Source organism: Schistocerca americana, chromosome 2 (genome assembly GCF_021461395.2).
Source record: "Schistocerca americana isolate TAMUIC-IGC-003095 chromosome 2, iqSchAmer2.1, whole genome shotgun sequence".
Lineage (NCBI taxonomy): Eukaryota > Metazoa > Arthropoda > Insecta > Orthoptera > Acrididae > Schistocerca > Schistocerca americana.
The window spans coordinates 326,886,140-326,907,337 of record NC_060120.1 but is presented as its reverse complement, the minus strand read 5'-3'; the positions used below and the strand labels follow the sequence as shown (position 1 = coordinate 326,907,337).

At 41.8% G+C, this 21,198-nt stretch overlaps 1 protein-coding gene across 2 annotated transcripts in view; it reads right to left on the bottom strand.

The window, feature by feature from the left end:
* Window positions 1–4,529: 4,529 nt before the first annotated feature.
* Window positions 4,530–21,198, bottom strand: part of LOC124595477 (targeting protein for Xklp2-like) — a 127,050-nt gene continuing 110,381 nt past the window's right edge. For both annotated transcript variants that reach the window (XM_047134235.1, XM_047134236.1), the window contains exon 11: window positions 4,530–5,154. In XM_047134235.1, coding sequence (XP_046990191.1) covers window positions 4,981–5,154 — 174 coding nt within the window. In that variant the 3' untranslated portion in view covers window positions 4,530–4,980. The remainder of the gene's footprint in view (window positions 5,155–21,198) is intronic.

Genomic DNA, 21,198 nt, shown 5'->3' with positions numbered 1-21,198 from the left:
GATATGCTTCCTGCAACCACCCTAGAAGGAAAACAAAGACAGAGGATGAGATGGTCAGATGAAGTTAATCGACACCTCATGTTCTGTTATTACCAAGCAACAAACCTAGGAACCAACACAACTGGATACAGATCACAAGTATACACAACATTTATTACCAGATACCCAGAATTAAAATTTTTAACAGAACAACGACTAGCTGATCAGATCCGTGTAATAATAAAAAATAACAGGATACCCCAGTCAGAATTAGAAAACATCAAACAACAAGTACAACAAATACTGGAACAAAATAATGTGCAATCAGAAGAAGAAGAAAATACAGTAATGGACTCAAACATCCCAGAGCAAACAAACAAAGAACAACACGCACCAATTAAACAATCAGAGGAAAACGAAATCTTAAGACAGCCACCAGAACAAGCACAAATAGAACACGAAGTGACACAGATGTTAGATATAGAAGAAAAATTTCAGCTAACATATATAGAATACAAAGACACAAATACAGACATTAGACCATTCTTGCATAGACCACCAAATAACCCACAAGTCGAAACAACAATAAAAGCTATCAACACAATCATACACAACAAAATAAATGAAAACACAACTATGGAAGAGTTACAACTACTGGTTTATATAGGAGCACTCACTACACTAAATATACACACTAGGCAGAGATCAGAACCAACCAACACACAGAAGAAACCCACAAAACCAGCATGGCAACACAGGCTACAGATCAAAATAGAAAAACTGAGAAAAGACATCGGACAGCTAACACAATTTATAAGAAATGAAATCTCGGAAAAAAAAACGAAAAAGGTTAGGTAAAATCTCACAACAAGAAGCGACAGAGCAATTAGACGAAAAGAAGCAGAAATTACAAGCATTAGCCAAACGACTCAGAAGGTACAAAAAAAATGAAAATAGAAGGAAACAAAACCAAACATTCAACACAAACCAAAATAAATTTTACCAGACAATAGATAACACACACATTAAAATAAACAATCCACCAAACATAACAGACATGGAACACTTCTGGAGCAATATATGGTCAAATCCGGTACAACATAACAGGCATGCACGATGGATACAAGCAGAAACAGACACATACAAGATGATACCACAAATGCCTGAAGTGATAATTTTGCAACATGAAGTCACCCAAGCAATTCATTCTACTCACAATTGGAAAGCCCCTGGAAATGATAAAATAGCAAATTTCTGGTTAAAGAAGTTCACCTCAACACATTCACATCTAACTAAATTATTTAACAGTTACATTGCAGACCCATACACATTCCCTGATACACTTACACACGGAATAACATATCTGAAACCTAAAGATCAAGCAGACACAGCGAACCCAGCTAAATATCGCCCCATAACATGCCTACCAACAATATACAAAATATTAACTTCAGTCATTAAACAGAAATTAATGACACATACAACACAGAACAAAATTATAAATGAAGAACAAAAAGGCTGTTGCAAAGAAGCACGAGGATGTAAAGAGCAACTGATAATAGATGCAGAGGTGACATATCAAGCTAAAACTAAACAAAGGTCGCTACACTACGCATACATTGATTACCAAAAAGCTTTTGATAGTGTACCCCACTCATGGTTACTACAAATATTGGAAATATACAAAGTAGATCGTAAATTGATACAGTTCCTACACATAGAAATGAAAAATTGGAAAACCACACTTAATATCCAAACAAATTCAAATAATATCACATCACAGCCAATACAGATTAAGCGTGGAATATACCAAGGAGACTCATTAAGTCCTTTCTGGTTCTGCCTTGCTCTGAACCCACTATCCAACATGCTAAATAATACAAATTATGGATACAATATTACTGGAACATACCCACACAAAATCACACATTTGCTATACATGGATGATCTAAAACTACTGGCAGCAACAAATCAACAACTCAACCAATTACTAAAGATAACAGAAGGATTCAGCAATGATATAAGTATGGCTTTTGGAACAGACAAATGTAAGAAAAATAGCATAGTAAAGGGAAAACACACTAAACAAGAGGATTACATATTGGATAACCACAGTGACTGCATAGAAGCGATGGAAAAAATGGATGCCTATAAATATCTAGGATACAGACAAAAAATAGGAATAGATAATACAAATATTAAAGAAGAACTAAAAGAAAAATATAGACAAAGACTAACAAAAATACTGAAAACAGAATTGACAGCAAGAAACAAGACAAAAGCTATAAATACTTATGCCATACCAATATTGACCTACTCATTTGGAGTAGTGAAATGGAGTAACACAGACCTAGAAGCACTCAATACACTTACACGATCACAATGCCACAAATATAGAATACATCACATACATTCAGCAACAGAAAGAGTCACATTAAGCAGAAAGGAAGGAGGAAGGGGATTTATCGACATAAAAAACCTATATTATGGACAGGTAGACAATTTAAGGAAATTCTTTCTAGAACGAGCAGAAACAAGCAAAATACACAAGGCAATCACTCATATAAATACATCGGCTACACCACTGCAATTTCATAACCACTTCTACAACCCTTTAGATCACATAACATCAACAGATACGAAGAAAGTAAATTGGAAAAAGAAAACACTTCATGGCAAGCACCCGTATCATCTAACACAGCCACACATCGATCAAGACGCATCCAACACATGGCTAAGAAAAGGCAATATATACAGTGAGACAGAAGGATTCGTGATTGCAATACAGGATCAAACAATAAACACCAGGTATTACAGCAAGCACATTATTAAAGATCCCAATACCACAACGGATAAATGCAGACTTTGTAAACAACAAATAGAAACAGTAGATCACATCACAAGCGGATGTACAATACTAGCAAATACAGAATACCCCAGAAGACATGACAATGTCGCAAAAATAATACATCAACAGCTTGCCTTACAACATAAACTTTTAAAACAACACGTTCCTACATACAAGTATACACCACAAAATATACTGGAGAATGATGAATACAAATTATACTGGAACAGAACCATTATAACAGATAAAACAACGCCACATAACAAACCTGACATCATACTCACCAATAAAAAGAAGAAATTAACACAACTAATCGAAATATCCATACCCAATACAACAAATATACAAAAGAAAACAGGAGAAAAAATTGAAAATTACATCCAACTGGCTGAGGAAGTCAAAGACATGTGGCATCAGGATAAAGTTGACATCATACCAATTATACTATCAACTACAGGAGTCATACCACACAATATCCACCAGTACATCAATGCAATACAGCTACATCCAAACATATATATACAACTACAGAAATCCGTAATTATTGATACATGTTCAATTACCCGAAAGTTCCTAAATGCAATATAACACATACCGTACAGTTAAAAGGAAGTGACGCTTGATCAAGGTCCGCGTCACTCCATTTTTAACCGGACTTAACGTCTGAGAAAGTGAAGATAATAATAATAATAATACAAAGATTTTGACAATGTCTTTCTGTGAATAAAATATGTGCAATCCAAGAGTGTTAGTATTGATTTTAAACTGCAGGGTTGGGGGGATGGAGACAGGGGAGAGGGGGAGAAATTACATCAACTACATGTGCTGAAACTGTCAGAACTTTTGAAAATTTGCCAATTCTAGTTTTTCAGGCCAAGCTGCAATGCAAACATCGAAAGGGTTTTCTGCTTTAACAACATTTCAGTGGTCTAAAGGAAACGGCTTCTTGCCCCAGGCAGTTAATGGGATCATAATGCTGAAATACAGTTTCAAAGACTGTCCTGGGAACAATTTTACAATTCAAACTGCACGAAACAAAGTCTTCACTTCTTGCAAAGTGGATGCCAGTATAAATGTAACATCGGTTCAGCTGTGGCAATTTTTTGGTTAAAATCAGGTAATCAATCATTAGTGTCATCACTTGGCAAGATGTAATTTTACACTGTTGAACCTTCTAAATTGTATGTTGATGTTATCTAAAAGCCCATCTGTACCACAGAGAGATCTGTACTTGTGAGAATACAGATACATTTCCAGTAGCCAAGAATCTATTCAGTTGAACAGGCAGTCAAGCCTTCCACACCTCAAAACACAAACTCTCACTACTGAAACTGTGGAATACTTGAAATAACAGTGTCATTAAAAAATTATTAAATATAAAATGAAACCAGTGCGTCCGTCCCTCCGTGTGTGTGTGTGTGTGTGTGTGTGTGTGTGTGTGTGTGTGTGTGTGTGTGTGTGTGTGGTTTTTTGTTTTTAAGAAATTCAACTTACTGAAGCTCATACAAAATGCTAAGTAATGTTTGGCTAAAAATGGTAACTTCCATATGATTAGCCTCAACATACAACATGAGCTTTTTAGTCATGAAGCTACAACCATAACAATGCAGTAATCATTTGTGGTGGATACTTTTACACAGGTTTCCCTAAAAAATTAGAAATATATACATTATGAACACCCAAATAGGATAACCACTGACACTTCAATATAAAATAAACTTTATTACATGTGGTTTTACAAATATTTAAGAAATGCATTGAAACATGTCAAAAATAAAAGTAATACAAATATAACATTATGCTGTGAAGTCAAAATCTTAGTCTGTTTCCTTGTCTTAGCTCTTAAAAAAACTCATGTTGAATGCACACGTGGTCATCTAGAATGACTATAAAGTACATACCACATGAGATTTTTTTGTCATGAAGCTATAACAATGATTATAAAGTCTTCCATGATTTGATATCTTTACATTCCCTAACAAATGTGAAAGAGAGATTCTAATCATACAGATACCACAGATAACCAGTGACATTTCACTATAAAACAAACTTCAGTAAATGTATCTTTAAAATTATTAATAAATAGTTCTAAACCATGTCAAAAAATAATAAATACAAATGTACAGCAGCACTGTCAAGTCGAAAAACCTTAGTCACTGTTTATTTGTCTTAGTTCTCGAAAATGGCGATTCTGGTATAGTCAGTTCTTTTGTAGATTTTGTAACTACAATGGGGGCATATTTGGGAATGGGTTGGGCCTTATGTATGGCCTCCCTGCGTAGCCTTGCTCTTTCTTCCTCTTCCTCTCTTTCCTGCTCCTCTTTTAACTGAAAAGACAAAACCATCAGTAACCAACAATGAAAATTATTACCACAAAGCAGAAACTCTGACATTTCTTTCATTTGGAAAAACATGATTTAATATAATCAGCTCTATATCTAGTTAAAAGAAACCAAACAGTTAACTGATAGATGGCACATAGATGTAACCGCTCAGACAACTGCACTACCTTTAGTCCTGCCACACACTGCACCAGCAGAGAGAGCAGATACACAGCAGAACCTCTGCAGCTCAATGTGTAGGGCTCTTGCAGCATAGCATATTCTGCATGCCCACTGCAAACTTTTCGATATAATTAGATTAAGACCCAGAGTGATTCTGTACTCAATTTTTTAAATTATTTTTTTAATGCATATACTGCATGTAAGAGCAGTAAGTACAAGCAAGAGAACAAAATGTGATGAATGTGTGTTGTCTACAGAACTTCCTGATAAACTATTCAGGGAATATTTCCAACTTTCCAAAGAGATTCACACAGTGATAGAGGACTTGTGAGACCCCATATTCTCTAAAGAAAAATTAGTAGTGTTTAAGGAATGTGATGAATATTTATTATAATTACAAGAAACAAATGTCATCTGTAAATTCAAGGAACTATGTACATCTGAGAGATTTTATCGTGAATGTGGCGCAGTTTGTCCAAATGTATATCAGTACAATAACATTCCACAGTAGACAGAGATGTGAAAATGCAGATTCCCATTCTGTTTTGGACACAATCTGAAATACTTTACAAGGTAGACTTTTGGCATGCCTTTCGTTGAAAGATACACAGATATATAAAACTGATACAAAGTGTTGTTTCCTTGTTTAATTGCATTTACACGTGAAGTTTGTCTTTTCATAACTTTCTCTTTGCAGATTCCTGTGAGCTCGAGTTATCATGGTATTGGCGTCCTCCTCCTCGTTGTTCTCCTCCTTCTTGGCTACAGCTGTTCTGGTTCAAAGTATTTCTTTACATTTTGTTTCTGTGACATCACTGTCGTGATTTATAATGGTCATTGTGTTATCAGCTTCCAACATACTTGTGTGTTTCTGTTTGTCATATCTGGAGTTAAAAATGTCACCTGCTTTTGGCAGATCCATGGGCAGACTGAGGTTGCTGTTTGCAATAATTAACATCTATAACTAATAACAAATCCCCACAGAGGAGGAATGGATTAATGGGATGTGGAGATCACAGCTGTGGAGAGCCTCAGCTGTGGAGAGCCTCAGCTGTGGAGAGCCTCAGCTGTGGAGAGCCTCAGCTGTGGAGAGCCTCAGCTGTGGAGAGCCTCAGCTGTGGAGAGCCTCAGCTGTGGAGAGCCTCAGCTGTGGAGAGCCTCAGCTGTGGAGAGCCTCAGCTGTGGAGAGCCTCAGCTGTCTGTGCTGTGCAGTGGTAAGGGAAAAGGACATGACTTTTCCCATACATGGAACAAATTGTTGAATCAGGGTATATGCAAGGGATCTAAGTCAATGACTTATATAATGGAACTGCAGTAACCAACTCCTCACTTTCTGTGGAAGCTAGAACAAGCTGTATATGCGCATCAGTGTCAGAGTGGAGTCTCTTGAAGACGTAAGTAAATTGGACACACTTTCGAAAACAAGTCTCCGTAATCCACAAAGATTCTGTACCCAATGAAATCATGTTATTGGCATGTAGTTTTTTTTCTTCTCCTCTTTCTTCTGTTTCTTCCATATTTGGTTCAGGCGAGGCTCCTACACAAATGGAGGTTTGATTTATGGACTATATGGTTTCCACCACAGCAAATTTGAAGTGTTCAGCTCAATTAAAGCCATTTCTTGAGAGATGAAGTTCTCACAAATACCAGCCACATATAAACAACAACAATGACAATGAAATGGGGAATTTTGTAAATGCATGGATTTACCCAACCTTATGTCAAACCTCCACAATCAATTTTTTAGACAGTGCTCAGGCATTAATACTTCGTAAGTGTAGCGAGGTGATTAGCAATGTGTTAGTTAGCTTTGAGTTAAACAAACATAAAATAATTTTTATTATTCTGTTTAGTTTTTTAGGTATACTCAGCAAAGAAAATAATTATAAAGTTAATATAATGGAAGGAAACATTCCACGTGGGAAAAATTATATATAAAAACAAAGATGAGGTGACTTACCGAACAAAAGCGCTGGCAGGTCGATAGACACACAAACAAACACAAACATACACACAAAATTCAAGCTTTCGCAACAAACTGTTGCCTCATCAGGAAAGAGGGAAGGAGAGGGGAAGACGAAAGGAAGTGGGTTTTAAGGGAGAGGGTAAGGAGTCATTCCAATCCCGGGAGCGGAAAGACTTACCTTAGGGGGAAAAAAGGACAGGTATACACTCGCACACACGCACATATCCATCCACACATACAGACACTTGCCGCCACTCATACCTCACCTGTCTTTCAACAACTTCTTTGCCTCTACACTTCTGCCTCGACTGACATCTCTGCCCAAACTCTTTGTCTTTAAATATGTCTGCTTGTGTCTGTATGTGTGGATGGATATGTGCGTGTGTGCGAGTGTATACCTGTCCTTTTTTCCCCCTAAGGTAAGTCTTTCCGCTCCCGGGATTGGAATGACTCCTTACCCTCTCCCTTAAAACCAACTTCCTTTCGTCTTCCCCTCTCCTTCCCTCTTTCCTGATGAGGCAACAGTTTGTTGCGAAAGCTTGAATTTTGTGTGTATGTTTGTGTTTGTTTGTGTGTCTATCGACCTGCCAGCGCTTTTGTTCGGTAAGTCACCTCATCTTTGTTTTCATATATAATTATAAAGTTAGACAAACAAGTTTAAAACAGCCTTTCATTCATTATTTAAGTTGTAAGAAATAAGTACTACATAAAATTTTTTGTTCCTCTTCATTTTTTACTGTAAATGAATTATGAATGTATGCCACTGTGGACTGCTACTTGTTCTTTTCTTTTACTTTCTAATATGGACAATCATACTGTTATTTGTGCATTGTGAGAAGCATTCAGCACTGATTAAAGAGTTAATATTATATACACATCAAAAAAAGTTTTGCATCACCTCAGGTCCGAGAGATCCGGAACCTGTACAGAAAATAGGAATAGAGATAAACATAAACATCATTTCTGCCCTTTTTCTGCTCACGAAAATCACACATTGCATGTTGTACCACCATATAAATTGCATGTTGTACCACCATATAGAGAGACCTTCAGAGGTGGTAGTCCAGATTGTAGATACCTCTAATACCCAGTAGCACATCCTCTTGCACTGATGCATGCTTCTATTCGTCGTCGTGGGATACTATCCACCAGTTCATCAAGGCACTGTTGGTCCAGATTGCCCACTCCTCAATGGCAATTTGGCATAGATCCCACAGTCCTTTTCAATATATCCCAGGCATGTTTGATAGAGTTCATGTCTGGAGATCATGCTGGCCACTCTAGTTGAGCAATGTCATTATCCTGGAGGAAGTCATTCACAAGATGTACAAAATGGGGCTGTGAATTGTCTTTCATGAAGACAAATGCCTTATCAATGTGCTGCCAATATGGTTGCACTATCGGTCGGAGGATTACATTCATTCATGTATTGTACAGCCATTATGGCACCCTCCATGACCACCAGGAGCGTACGTTGGCCCCACATAATGCCACCGCAAAACAGCAGGGAGCCTCCACCTAGCTGCACTCGCTGGACAATGTGTCTAAGCCGTTCGGCCTGACCGGATTGCATGCAAACACATCTCCGACAATTGTCTGGTTGAAGGCAAATGCGACACTCATTGGTGAAGAGAATGTGATGCCAAATCCTGAGTAGTCCATTCGGCATGTTGTTGGGCCCATCTGTGCTACACTGTATGGTGTTGTGGTAGCAAAGATGGACCTTGCCATGAACGTTGGGAATGAAGTTGCGCATCATGCAGCTTATTGCGCACAGTTTGTGTCTTGACACGATGTCCTGTGGCTGCACAAAAAGCATTATTCAACATGGTGGCATTGCTGTCAGGGTTCCTCAGAGCCATAATCCGTAAGTAACTGTCAACCACTGCAGTAGTAGCCATTGGGCCGCTTGAGCAAGCCATGTCATCAACAGTTCCTGTATCTCCTCCATATCCGAAAAACATCGCTTTAGTTCATTCCAAGATGCCTGGATACTTCACTTGTTGAGAGCCCTTTGTGACACGAAGTAACAATGCGGATGCTATTGAACTGCAATATTGACTGTCTAGGCATGGTTGAACTACAGACAACACGAGCCGTGTACCCCCTTCCTCGTGGAACGATGGGAACTAATCGGCTGATGGACCACCTCCGTCTATTAGGCGCTGCTCATGCATGGTTGTTTACATCTTTGTGCAAGTTTAGTGACATCTCTGAACAGTCAAAGGGACTGTGTATGTGATACAATATCTACAACAATCAACGTCTATCTTCAGGAGTTCTGGGAACCAGGGTGATGAAAAACTTTTTTTAGTGCGTGTAAAAAGTAAGGCAGAAAATATTCAGGGCTTTTTGGACAAGTGAGTAGAATAAAGAAATACAGCATTTTCTAAAATAGAGCATTTTTGACACACATCAGGCGAGGCTAGTGCCACTTATGTCAATACAGTTTCCAGGCAATGGTTGACGCTCAAGTAAGAGCACAGAATGCGACTGTGGCTGACCGACCAGAGAATAGAAATGAAACGCCAGCCAGTCTGCAACATATTAAAACATCGACCCTACAAGAAGTGGAAAACACAAAGGGACAAAGGACATGCGCGAAAACTGATATGGAACGATAAAACCTACGGTCACATATAAAACGGAAAACTAAATTAGCCAATGAGGCGATGGCAAAGAGTCCGGTAACTGAAAAGTCTGGTGCAGAGCAGCCAAAGAATGACAGCTCACCAAAATATGGGCCACTGTCAGCCAGGTGTCACCCAATCGTGGCCAATGCGGAGCTGACAGAGAACCACAGAGTCCTTGCGAGAGGCCTGTGTGGCGATCTTCTACACATTCATAGTCTCCTTAATGGCACGCAGTTTGTTGTGTGTACTGAGGTTACGCCACTCTATCTCCCAAAGCCACAAAACCTTGCATTGTAGTACTGAACGCAGGTCAGTTGCAGAGAAGCAGTTTCCACGTAGCTGGTTTGGCCAGCCTGTTGGCAAGTTCGCTGACTGGGATTCCGACATGACCTGGGATCCAGACAAACAAACAAACACCCCTGAAAAATGGACCATTCCAGGGCATAGATGAACTCCTGGATGATTTCTACTAAAGGATGACGAGGGTAGCACTGGTTGATAGCTTGTTGGCTGCTCAAGGAGTCAGTACACAGAAGAAACGACTCCCCAGGGCACGAACGGGTGTGCTCAAGAGCATGAGATATGACCACCAGCTCAGCAGTGAAAACACTGCAGCCATCGGGCAAGGAATGTTGTTTAATATGTCCTCCATGGACATACACGAAGCCGACGTGATCATCAGCCATCAACACATTGGTGTTAACCACTTCATGGCCTCGGCACATGTCAAGAATCGAGAGGAAGTGGCAGTGGAGAGCCACAGGGTTTACAGAGCCCTTAAGGCCATGTTAAAGGCCCAGGCGAAGCCGTGGCCTAGGTGTACACTGTGGAGGTGTACGTGAATGAACAACAAGTATAGGTGGTGAAGGCAAGTACTCCAGTTCAGAAAGAAGGGATCGGACATGAACGGCAATTGGAACCTTGACCTCGGCCGCCAATGAGGGAGATTAACCGCTGTGGGTGGGAAAAAGAGATGGTAATTTGGATGCGCAGGAGGACTACGATCGTGTGCAATGTAACTGGCCAGCAGTTGTGCACGCCTAACTTGCAATGGAGGGACTCCGGCCTCCACCAGGACGCTGGTCACTGGACTCGTCCTAAAAGCTCCTGTTGCTAGGCAAACGCCACAGTGGTGCACTGGGTCGAGTAAACACAATGATGAGGGTGCCGCCGTACCATAAACCAGACTCCCATAGTCAAGGCGGGATTGAACATGGGCTGTGTAGAGCTGCAGCAGCGTGGAGCGATCTGCACCCCAGTTGGTGTTCCTCAGCCAGTGGAGGGCATCAAGGTGCTGCCAGCACTTGCATTTAAGGTGACTAAGGTGAGGAAGCCAAGTCAATCGGGCGTCAAAAACCAGTCCTAAAAATCGATATGTCTCTACTACAGTAAGTTGATCATCATTACGGTAAAGGTCTGGTTCCGAATGAACGGTACGACACCGACAGAAGAGCATAACACACACCTTTGCAGCCGAAAACAGGAAACCGTGGGCTAGAGCACATGACTGCGCCTTATGGATGGCTCCCTGTAGGTGCCGCTCAGCAACACCAGTCCTGGTGGAGCAATATGAAATGCAGAAGTCGTCTGCATACAGATAAGGTGAGACAGACGGCCCTACAGCTGCTGCTAGACCATTAATGGGTACTAAAAATAGTGAGACACTCAATGCAGAGCCCTGCGGGGCCCCATTCTGGATATGGGAGGAACTATGGGAGGCACCAACTTGGACATGGAAAGTACGATGAGACAGGAAATTTTCGATAAAAATCAGGAGCGGGCCTCCGAGACCCCACTCGTATAATGTGGCAAGGATATGATATCACCAAGTGGTGTCATACGCTTTTTGTGAATGAAAAAAAGGGGGGCAACAAGGTGTTAGCATCTGGAAAAGGCTGTTCGGATGGCAGACTCTAGGGACACAAGATTATCAGTGGTAGAGTGACCCTAGTGGAAGCTGCCCTGACATGGAGCTAGTATGCCATGTGACCCAACCCAACTGCTGACACACCATACATTCCAGCAGCTTACAAGGAAGGGTTGGTGAGGCTGTTGGGCCGATAGCTATCCACATCAAGCGCGTTTTTACCAGGTGTGAGCACCGGAATGATGGTGCTCTACCGCCATTGCAATTGATCTGGTTGAAGATGACAAGGAGATGTTGCTTGTAGTCAGATGATAGATGTTTAATCATTTGATTGTGGATCCACTGTGGCCCGGGAGTGGTGTCGGGGCAATGTGCAAGGGCACTGAGGAGCTCCCACTCTGTAAATGGAGCATTACAGGATTCACTGTGGTGTGTAGTGAACGAGAAGACTTTCTCTTCCAGCCACTGTTTGGGAGTGCGAAATGCTGGGGGGTAGTTCTACGACGCAGAGGCTAGAGCAAAATTCTCAGCACAGTGCTTGGCAACCGCGATTGCATCAGTAGATAACACACTATTTATGTTAACACCTGTTGTGAGCCTGGTACCCGAAAACACGTTTGATCCTTGCGCAGACTTTGGAAGGTGATGAATGGCACCCAATGGTCGAGACTTATCTCTCCCAACATTCCTGCTTCCGTCATTTGATAAGTTGGTGAACGAGGGCATGGAGCTGTTTAAAGGCTAGGAGGTGCTCCAGGTAAGGGTGCCAATTATGCCACTGTAGAGCTCGCCGACACTCCTTAATTGCTTCAGCGACTTCCAGCGACCACCAAGGGACTGCCTTTTGCCAGGGGCACCCTAAAGAGTGATGGAACGTGTTTTCTGCCGCAGAAAGGATTGCTGTATTCACCTGCTGAACCATCACATCGATGTTCCCGTATGGGGGAGATTCAACTGTGACAGCAGAGGTGAAAGTTTCCCAGTACACCTTGTTTAGTTTAAAGCCCATCTGGGAAAGCATAGGTGCCAGACGCTGGGGCATGACAGGAAGATGGGAAAGTGGTCACTACCACACTGGTCGTCATGTGCTCTCCAGTGGATAGTTAGCATACGTCCTGGGATGCAAATTGATAAATCAATGGCCGAGTAACTACCATGAGCAACACTGAAATGTGTGGCGGCCCCAGTATTTAAGAGGCAGAGGTCCAACTGAGACAGTAAAGTTTCCACATCTCTGCCTCGGCCAGTAAGCACGGTGCCACCCCACAAGGGGTTACGAGTGTTAAAATCTCCCAAAAGTAGGAAAGGTTAAGGAGTTGATCAATCAGTGCAGCTAATACATTCAGGGGTACTGCTCCATCTGGAGGAAAATATGCATAGCAGACTGTTATTTCCTGCGTCGTCAACATTCTGACAGCCACAGCTTCAGGAGGCTGAGATTAGGACATAACACAAACTCCACCTGACACTCGATTATAGTCGCTACTGTTTGTGTATTTTCCCTTATGGCTGCGGAGGGCAGCGGTCCGCATTGCTGGGAACCAGGTTTCCTGCAGGGCAATGCAGAAAGCAGGTGTAAAGCTCGATAGTTGCCGTAGCTTAGCCAGGTGGTGGAAAAAAATCGCCGCAATTCCACTGCAGGATGACATCATTGTGAGACTGGGAAGGCATGGAACATTCAATGAAGCAGTTTACGCCTCAGGATCTGTTTCCATGGCTGGGAGAACTTCACTGATTCAGTCTCCAGGACGAAGGATGAGTGTGAAGTCCTACGACCAGCAACTTTTGGGCTCTTCAGTCACTGGTGGCTGTCATCTTTCCCACTAGCAGAAACCTGGGAAGGGAGCGACCCAAGGGATCCCTTCCTAGAGGGAGGAGCCGAAGAAGACTGATGCTTCTCTGGCGCATAAGTGGGGACTGATGTCACCGATAGTTGTGGGCAGGGGGGGGTTTGCTCCTGAAGCAGGTGGTGCAGGAGCAACACGAAGGGAAGTGTCCCCCACAGGGGGCAGGTGTAGTCATCTGGCTCTGAGAGGTGAGTGGGGTTGGCAGAGCTGATTGGCCTAGAACTGTTGTACCGGCGGAGTAAGACGATGTCATACATCCACGATGTAGGCGTTCAAATTTCCTCTTAGCCACAGTGTAGGTCAGTCGGTCCAGGGTCTTTTACTCCATGATTTTCCCTTCTTTCTGGAGAATCCCACAGTCTGGTGAGCGAGGCGAATGGTGCTTTCTGCAGTTGACATAGATGGAAGGCGGGGCACATGGAGTACTGGGATGTGATGGGTGCCCGCAAACTCCATGTGTGATGCTGGAAGTACAGTGGGAAGACATATGGTCAACTTCCAGAACTGAAAGCACCGCATTGGGGGAGGGATATAGGGCTTTACATCACAGTAGTAGACCATCAACTTGACCTTCTCGGGTAATGTATCACCCAATAAGGCCAAGATGAAGGCACCGGTGGGAACCTAATTATCCCTCAGACCCCAGTGGACAAGCCGAATGAAATGAACACCTTGCCTCTCTAAATTAGTGCGCAGTTCGCCGTCAGAACGCAAAAGAAGGTCCCTGTGGAATATTTAAGCTTTTATGGGGTATAATGGTTACATCTCCCAGCTTGTCACAAGCAAGTAAAGACCGTGACTAGGCAGAGGATGCTGTTTTGGTGAAGACTGACCCAGATCTCATTTTGGACAAGCCCTCCACCTCCCCGAAATTGTCCTCTAAACGCTCAACAAAAGCAGGCATCGTTGTCATGATAGATTCCCCATCAGCTCTCAAACATACAGGGTACCGGGGCAGATAAGAGCCACTGCCATCATTGGCCTGACATTCCTCCCATGGTATGGCCAGGGAGGGGAATGATTTGGGGTCTTACTTCTGTGCGTTGAATTGAGCCCATGAATGCTTAAGAGACTGCTGGTGTTTGACCACCAGCAAGAGATGATGTACTATGCTTCATCGTGTGTCATCTGCCCTGATGCCACCCACCCTGACCAGGGACCCTCCCAGTGGGCACCACCCAGCCGCAGCAAAGGCCACCTGGCAGGATGGCCATTGCTGGGAGTCCCGATGCCCCAGAGTGACAGGCATCTACTCCTCGGCATACATGGAGAGTTAACGACGCAGGCATCAGCAGAACAATCCCTGTGTGATCATGGGGCTACAACCAACAGGGTACATGACAGCCCCACCACAACGGACTGGCTACTGTGCTGGATATCAGGTCCAACCAAGCAAACAAGTCCACTGGCATCATCAGCAAAGAAAACAATAATGCACAGTTGATGGAAGAATACACACGCAGGAGGGTGACCTCACCAAACAGTTGGAGCGTGAGCCGAAGTGCAGATTCATGTCAACGAAGGATGCGATAGGTCTCAGCGCATGATGGACACAATGCACCATGTAAGGCGCCCTTCCCCAATTGGCTTGCTCTTTGGGAAAATTTTGAAAAATATAGATCAAACCCTACAGGGGACCATCACATAAAGGCCAAAATGTGAGACACTCCTTTTAGTCACCTCTTATGACAGGCAGGAATAACTCAGACCTATTCTAACCCCCAGACCCGCAGGGGGAGTACACGGAATGACAATCCTACAGTAATGGGGTCAATTCACTGTGTGGAATGTTCTTTTACTTTAGGTTTTCACATTCTTTATCCTGCAAGTAACCCAAAATAGTTCTCTATACATTTTAATTACCAGTATTTTTGTAAAAGTCATGAAGAACAAAGGTAAAGGAAAATGTAGGATTGCAAATAAATTTCCAACAAAAAATTATTGTACTCGCAGCATCCATGAGGACTCCACAAATAACTGTAACTAAAGTGTACAGGACTTCATATATCGTTGTGATGCATTATGCATGGTTTGCTGCCAAAACCTGTGCTGAATGTAAACCAACTTACTTTCCTGCAGAAACTGTAAAACAACTGTGTAATTGTAAAAATGCGATGTTTATCATGCGTCCAATATGCCGAGACAATTACTATAGCCCCATTAAAACTACTTGATAGCTGACATTTGTCACTTGGCACTACTATTGACTCAACTGAACTGTGCATTTTGTAGCCCTAAATTTAAACTCTTTCACTAACCTAACCACAACCTCGTGATGTGCAACTTATCTGAGAAAACAGCTATCAACAATCTGCAGCAGACCTAAAATTGTAATCGTTTTGTTCAAGGCGATTAATGCCAACCTCTACAAGCAAAGTCACGACACAAAAATTTCAGTTTCAGCCCTAAGGGCACACTATAATTTCTTGTTGACACTGGTTAGCTGGAACTATCTTCAACCTGGTTCCATGAGCTGGTGCATTAACAACCAATGATCAGTCCTGGTTGGTGGTTGATTGTAGATTACAGATGACACAAAAAGATTCCAAAGGCAAAACAATGATATGAAGAAAAGTAAAGCAAATAAAGACATAAAATTTTGAAAATGATGCAATTAAGTAGCTGAGATTTTAAAAAATTACAATTAAATCAATTAACTGAAAAAATAAAAAGGTACAAGTTTTGATTATATTTAGAAACGTTTTTAATTTCAGTGCATTTGACAATATTCGAACTTATTATGACCTACACGGCAAGTTCATACACTAACCACTGCACCACACCAATACACTGTGGGTCATCAGAGTCAGAAGTACAATATAATGATCTTCCAGTCACTACAATTAATTGCAGTCTTAAAAAATTTGTCTTCACGCAATGTCATGCGAACCTTATCTAATGTATGCTGCTTGCTGTAATTATAGTAACTGTATACATGACGCTGATTTGCATCTTGTGTGGAAGGATCCAGTAGTGTGTTACAACACCACGTATGAAACATGTTTACTTCGTCAGCACCCTTGTGCATGTGTGTGTGGTGTGGTTATCCCGTGAACCATGGACTTTGAAACTGGTGGAGAGGCTTGCGTGCCTCAGTGATACAGAATAGCCGTACCATACGTGTAACCACAATGGAGGGGTAGCTGTTGAGAGGTCAAACAAACATGCGGTTCTTGAAAATGGGCAGCAGCCTTTTCAGTCGTTGCAGGGGCAACAGTATGGATGATTGCCTGATCTGGCCTTGTAACATTAACTAGAACGACCTTGCTGTGCTGGTACTGCGAACAACTGAAAGCAAGGGGGCAAACTACAGCTGTAATTTTTCCCAAGGGCAAGCATCTTTACTGTATGGTTAGATGATTATGGCGTCCTCTTGAGTAAAATATTCCGAAGATAAAATAGTCCCCCATTCAGATCTCCGGGCAGGGACTACTCAGGAGGACGTCATTATCACGAGAAAGAAAACTGGCGTTCTACAGATCGCTTAATCGGGCAGGTATGTTACAAAATTTAAAAAAGGAAATGGATAGGTTGAAGCTAGATGTAGTGGGAGTTAGTGAAGTTCGGTGGTAGGAGAAACAAGACTTCTAGTCGTCAGATGAATATATGGTTATAAACACAAAATCAAATACGGGTAATGCAGGAGTAGGTTTAATAATGAATTAAATAATAGGGGCACAGGTAAGCTTCTCCAATCAGCATAGTGGACACATTATTGTTGCCAAGACAGACACAAAGGCAACCCCTACCACAGTAGTACAAGTTCATATGCCAACTAGCTTCACAGATGAAGAGATTAAAGAAATGTATGATGTGATAAAAGAAATTATTCAGATGGTTAAGGGAGACAAAAATTTAACAGTCAAGGGGGACTGGAATTCTATAGTAGGAAAAGGAAGAGAAGGAAAATTAGTAGGTGAATATGGATTGGGGTAAGAAATGAAAGAAGAAGCCGTCTGGTAGAATTTTGGCACAGAGCTTAACCTAATCCCAGCCAACACTTGGTTTAAGAATCATGAAAGAAGGTTGTATACATGGAAGAGACCTAGAGACACTGGAAGATTTCAGATAGATTGCATAATGGTAAGACAAGGATTTAGGCACCAGCTTGTAACAAATTTCCAGCGGCAGATCTTGACTCTGACCACAATTTATTGGTTATGAACTGTGAGTAAAACTGAAGAAACTGCAAGAAGGTGGGAATATAAGGAGATGGGACCAGAATAAAATGAAAGAAACACAGGTTGTAGAGAGTTTCAGAGAGAGCATTACGGAACGATTGACAAGAACGGGGGGAAGAAATGCAGTAGAAGAAGAATGGGTAGGTTTGAGGGATGGAATAGTGCAGGCAGCAGACGATCAAGTAGGTAAAAAGGACGGGGGCTAGTAGATATCCATGGGTAAAAGAAGAGAGACTGAATTTAATTGATGAATGGAGGAAATATAAAAATGCAGTAAATGAAGTAGGTGAAAAGGAATACAAATGTCTCAAAAACAAGATCGACAGAAAGTACAAAATGGCTAAGCAGGGATGGCTAGGGGACAAACGTAAGAACGTAGAGGCATGTATCACTAGGGCAGGATAGATACTGCCTACAGGAAAATTAAAGAGACCTTTGGAGAAAAGAGAACCACTTGTATCAATGTCAAGAGCTCAGATGGAAAACCAGTCCTACGCAAAAAAGGGAAAGCAGAACGAGGGAAGGAGTACACAGAGGGTCTGTCCAAGGGTGATTTACTTTACGGCAATTTTATGGAAATGGAAGAGGATGTAGACGAAGATGAAATGGGAGATATAATAACGCGTGAAGAATTTGACAGAGTAGTGAAAGATGTAAGTTGAATCAAGGCCCCGGGAGCAGACAGCATTCCATTAGAACTAGTGATAGCCTTGGAGAGGCAGCCCATACAGAACTCTTCCATCTGGTAAGCAAGATGTATGAGACAGGCGAAATATACTCAGACTTCAAGAAGAGTATAATAATTCCAATTCCAAAGAAAGCACCTGTTGACAGGTTTGAAAATTACTGAGCAATCAGGTTAATAAGTCATGGACGCAAAATACTAACATGAATAGAAAAACTGGTAGAAGTGATCTTGAGGAAGATCCATTTGGATTAGGTAGGAATGTTGGAACACGCGAGGCAATACTGACCCTATGACTTCAAACCCACATTTCTAGCAATTGTAGACTTAGAGAATGCTTTTGACAACGTTGGCTGGAATACTCTCTTTCGAATTCTGAAGGTTGCAGGGGTCAAATACAGGGAGCAAAAGGCTATTTACAACTTATACAGACATCTGATGACAGTTATAAGAGTTGAGGGGCATGAATGGGAAGCAGTGGTTGAGAAGGGAGTGAGACAGGTTTGTAGCCTATCCCTAATGTTATTCAGTCTGGGTATTGAGCAAGCAATAAAGGAAACAAAAGAACAAATTTGGAGTAGCAATAAATATCCATAGAGGAGAAATAAAAACTATGAGGTTTGCCAATGACATTGTAATTCTGTCAGAGACAGCAAAGGACTTGGAAGTGCAGTTGAACGGAATGGACAGTGTCTTGAAAGGAGGGTATAAGATGAACATCAACAAAAGCAAAACGAGGATAATTGAATGTAGTCGAATTAAGTCGGGTGATGCTGCGGGAATTGGATTAGGAAATGAGACACTTAAAGTAGTAAAGGACTTTTGCTATTTGGGGAGCAAAATAACTGATGATGGTCGAAGGAGAGAGGATATGAAATGTAGACTGGCAATGGCAAGCAAAGCGTTTCTGAAGAAGAGAAATTTGTGAACATTAAATACAGTATTAGGAAGTCTTTTTCTGAAGGCATTTGTCTGGAATGTAGCCATGTATGGAAGTGGAACATGGACGATGAACAGTGTAGACAAGATCAGAATAGACACTTTCGAAATGTGGTGCTACAGAAGAATGCTGAAGATAAGATGGGTAGATCATGTAACTGATGAGGTACTAAATAGAATTGGGGAGAAGAGAAATTTGTGGCACAACTTGAATAGAAGAAGGGATCGGTTGGTAGGACACGTTCTGATGCATCAAGGTGTCACCAATTTAATAGTGGAGGGTAAAAATCGGAGAAAGAGACCAAGAGATGAATACACTACGCAGATTCAGAAGGATTTCGGTTGCAGTAGTTATTCAGATATGAAGAGGCTTGCACAGGATGAAGTAGCATGGAGATATCAATCAAACCAGTCTCTGGAGTGAAGACAATAATGTCATGTGTTCTGAAATACGACTTTTGAAGTTTGGCTCAGCGGAGGGGACGTGATGCCGTTGTCCAGATAACACCAATGGCATGCAGGCTTTCCCTACCATGACGCCAGTGCTTTGATTGATAAAGTGCCACTGTTGCCACACTTTGGATAAACATTACCATGTGGTGTTGCACAATAGATGCATCTGCATTCGGCAACTCTTGTTGGAGCTATAACAATACGATAGATGAAAGCGGATATTTGCCTCTGGGTACAAAGAAATGTTCCACTGGATAAAGTTCAACCTAGGTGTATAAGGCAAAGTTAATGGAACCTGAAGTGCTGTATAAGCCAGACCCCACATTACCAGGTTGACAAACTGGTTGACGCTAAAGGACATTGTACTCCCCGACTACACCTAGCTGCACTATCGGTTCCACCACATCCCTGCATGCTCTCTGAAGCAGTGTTTTACCATCCTCCAACCCTACCCTGTTATCCCTCCCCTTTCCCACCTCAGCCCCCCCCCCCCCCCCCCCCCCCCCCGTGACCTTTCTGAACATGAATCATAAAATCAGTCTTACCTCTAACAAAGTTGCGTCACGAGTCTACAAGGGTACTTTTTTTTAACTGTTCTTGTTTTAATAAAAATAGTCAATAACACAATAAGCACAGAGCTGCATATAAACTCTATGGTTCTTTCTTATATACCCAGTAAAACATCTATGGATTCCCATCCCACACCCTTATCCAGAATTTCGTGTGTTCGAGACGGTAGAAGGCTGAGTGATTCTAGAATTTACACAGAAATTCTCGAATCACTACATTTCCCTTCACCTCAGATCGAATACGCAATATTTTACACATAATCATTATGCTAATAATATCACTCATAATAACATTTCATATCTTAGAGAAAGCTTTTGACAATGTTGACTGGAATACTCTCTTTCAAATTCTAAAGGTGGCAGGGGTAAAATACAGGGAGCGAAAGGCTATTTACAATTTGTACAGAAACCAGATGGCAGTTGTAAGACTCGAGGGACATGAAAGGAAGCAGTGGTTGGGAAGGGACTAAGACAGGGTTGTGGCCTCTCCCCGATGTCATTCAACCTGTATATTGAGCAAGCAGTAAAGGAAACAAAAGAAAAATTCGGAGTAGGTATTAAAATCCATGGAGAAGAAATAAAAACTTTGAGGTTCACCGATGACACTGTAATTCTGTCAGAGACAGCAAAGGACTTGGAAGAGCAGTTGAGTGGAATGGACAGTGTCTTGAAAGGAGGATATAAGATGAAGATCAACAAAAGCAAAACGAGGATAATGGAATATAGT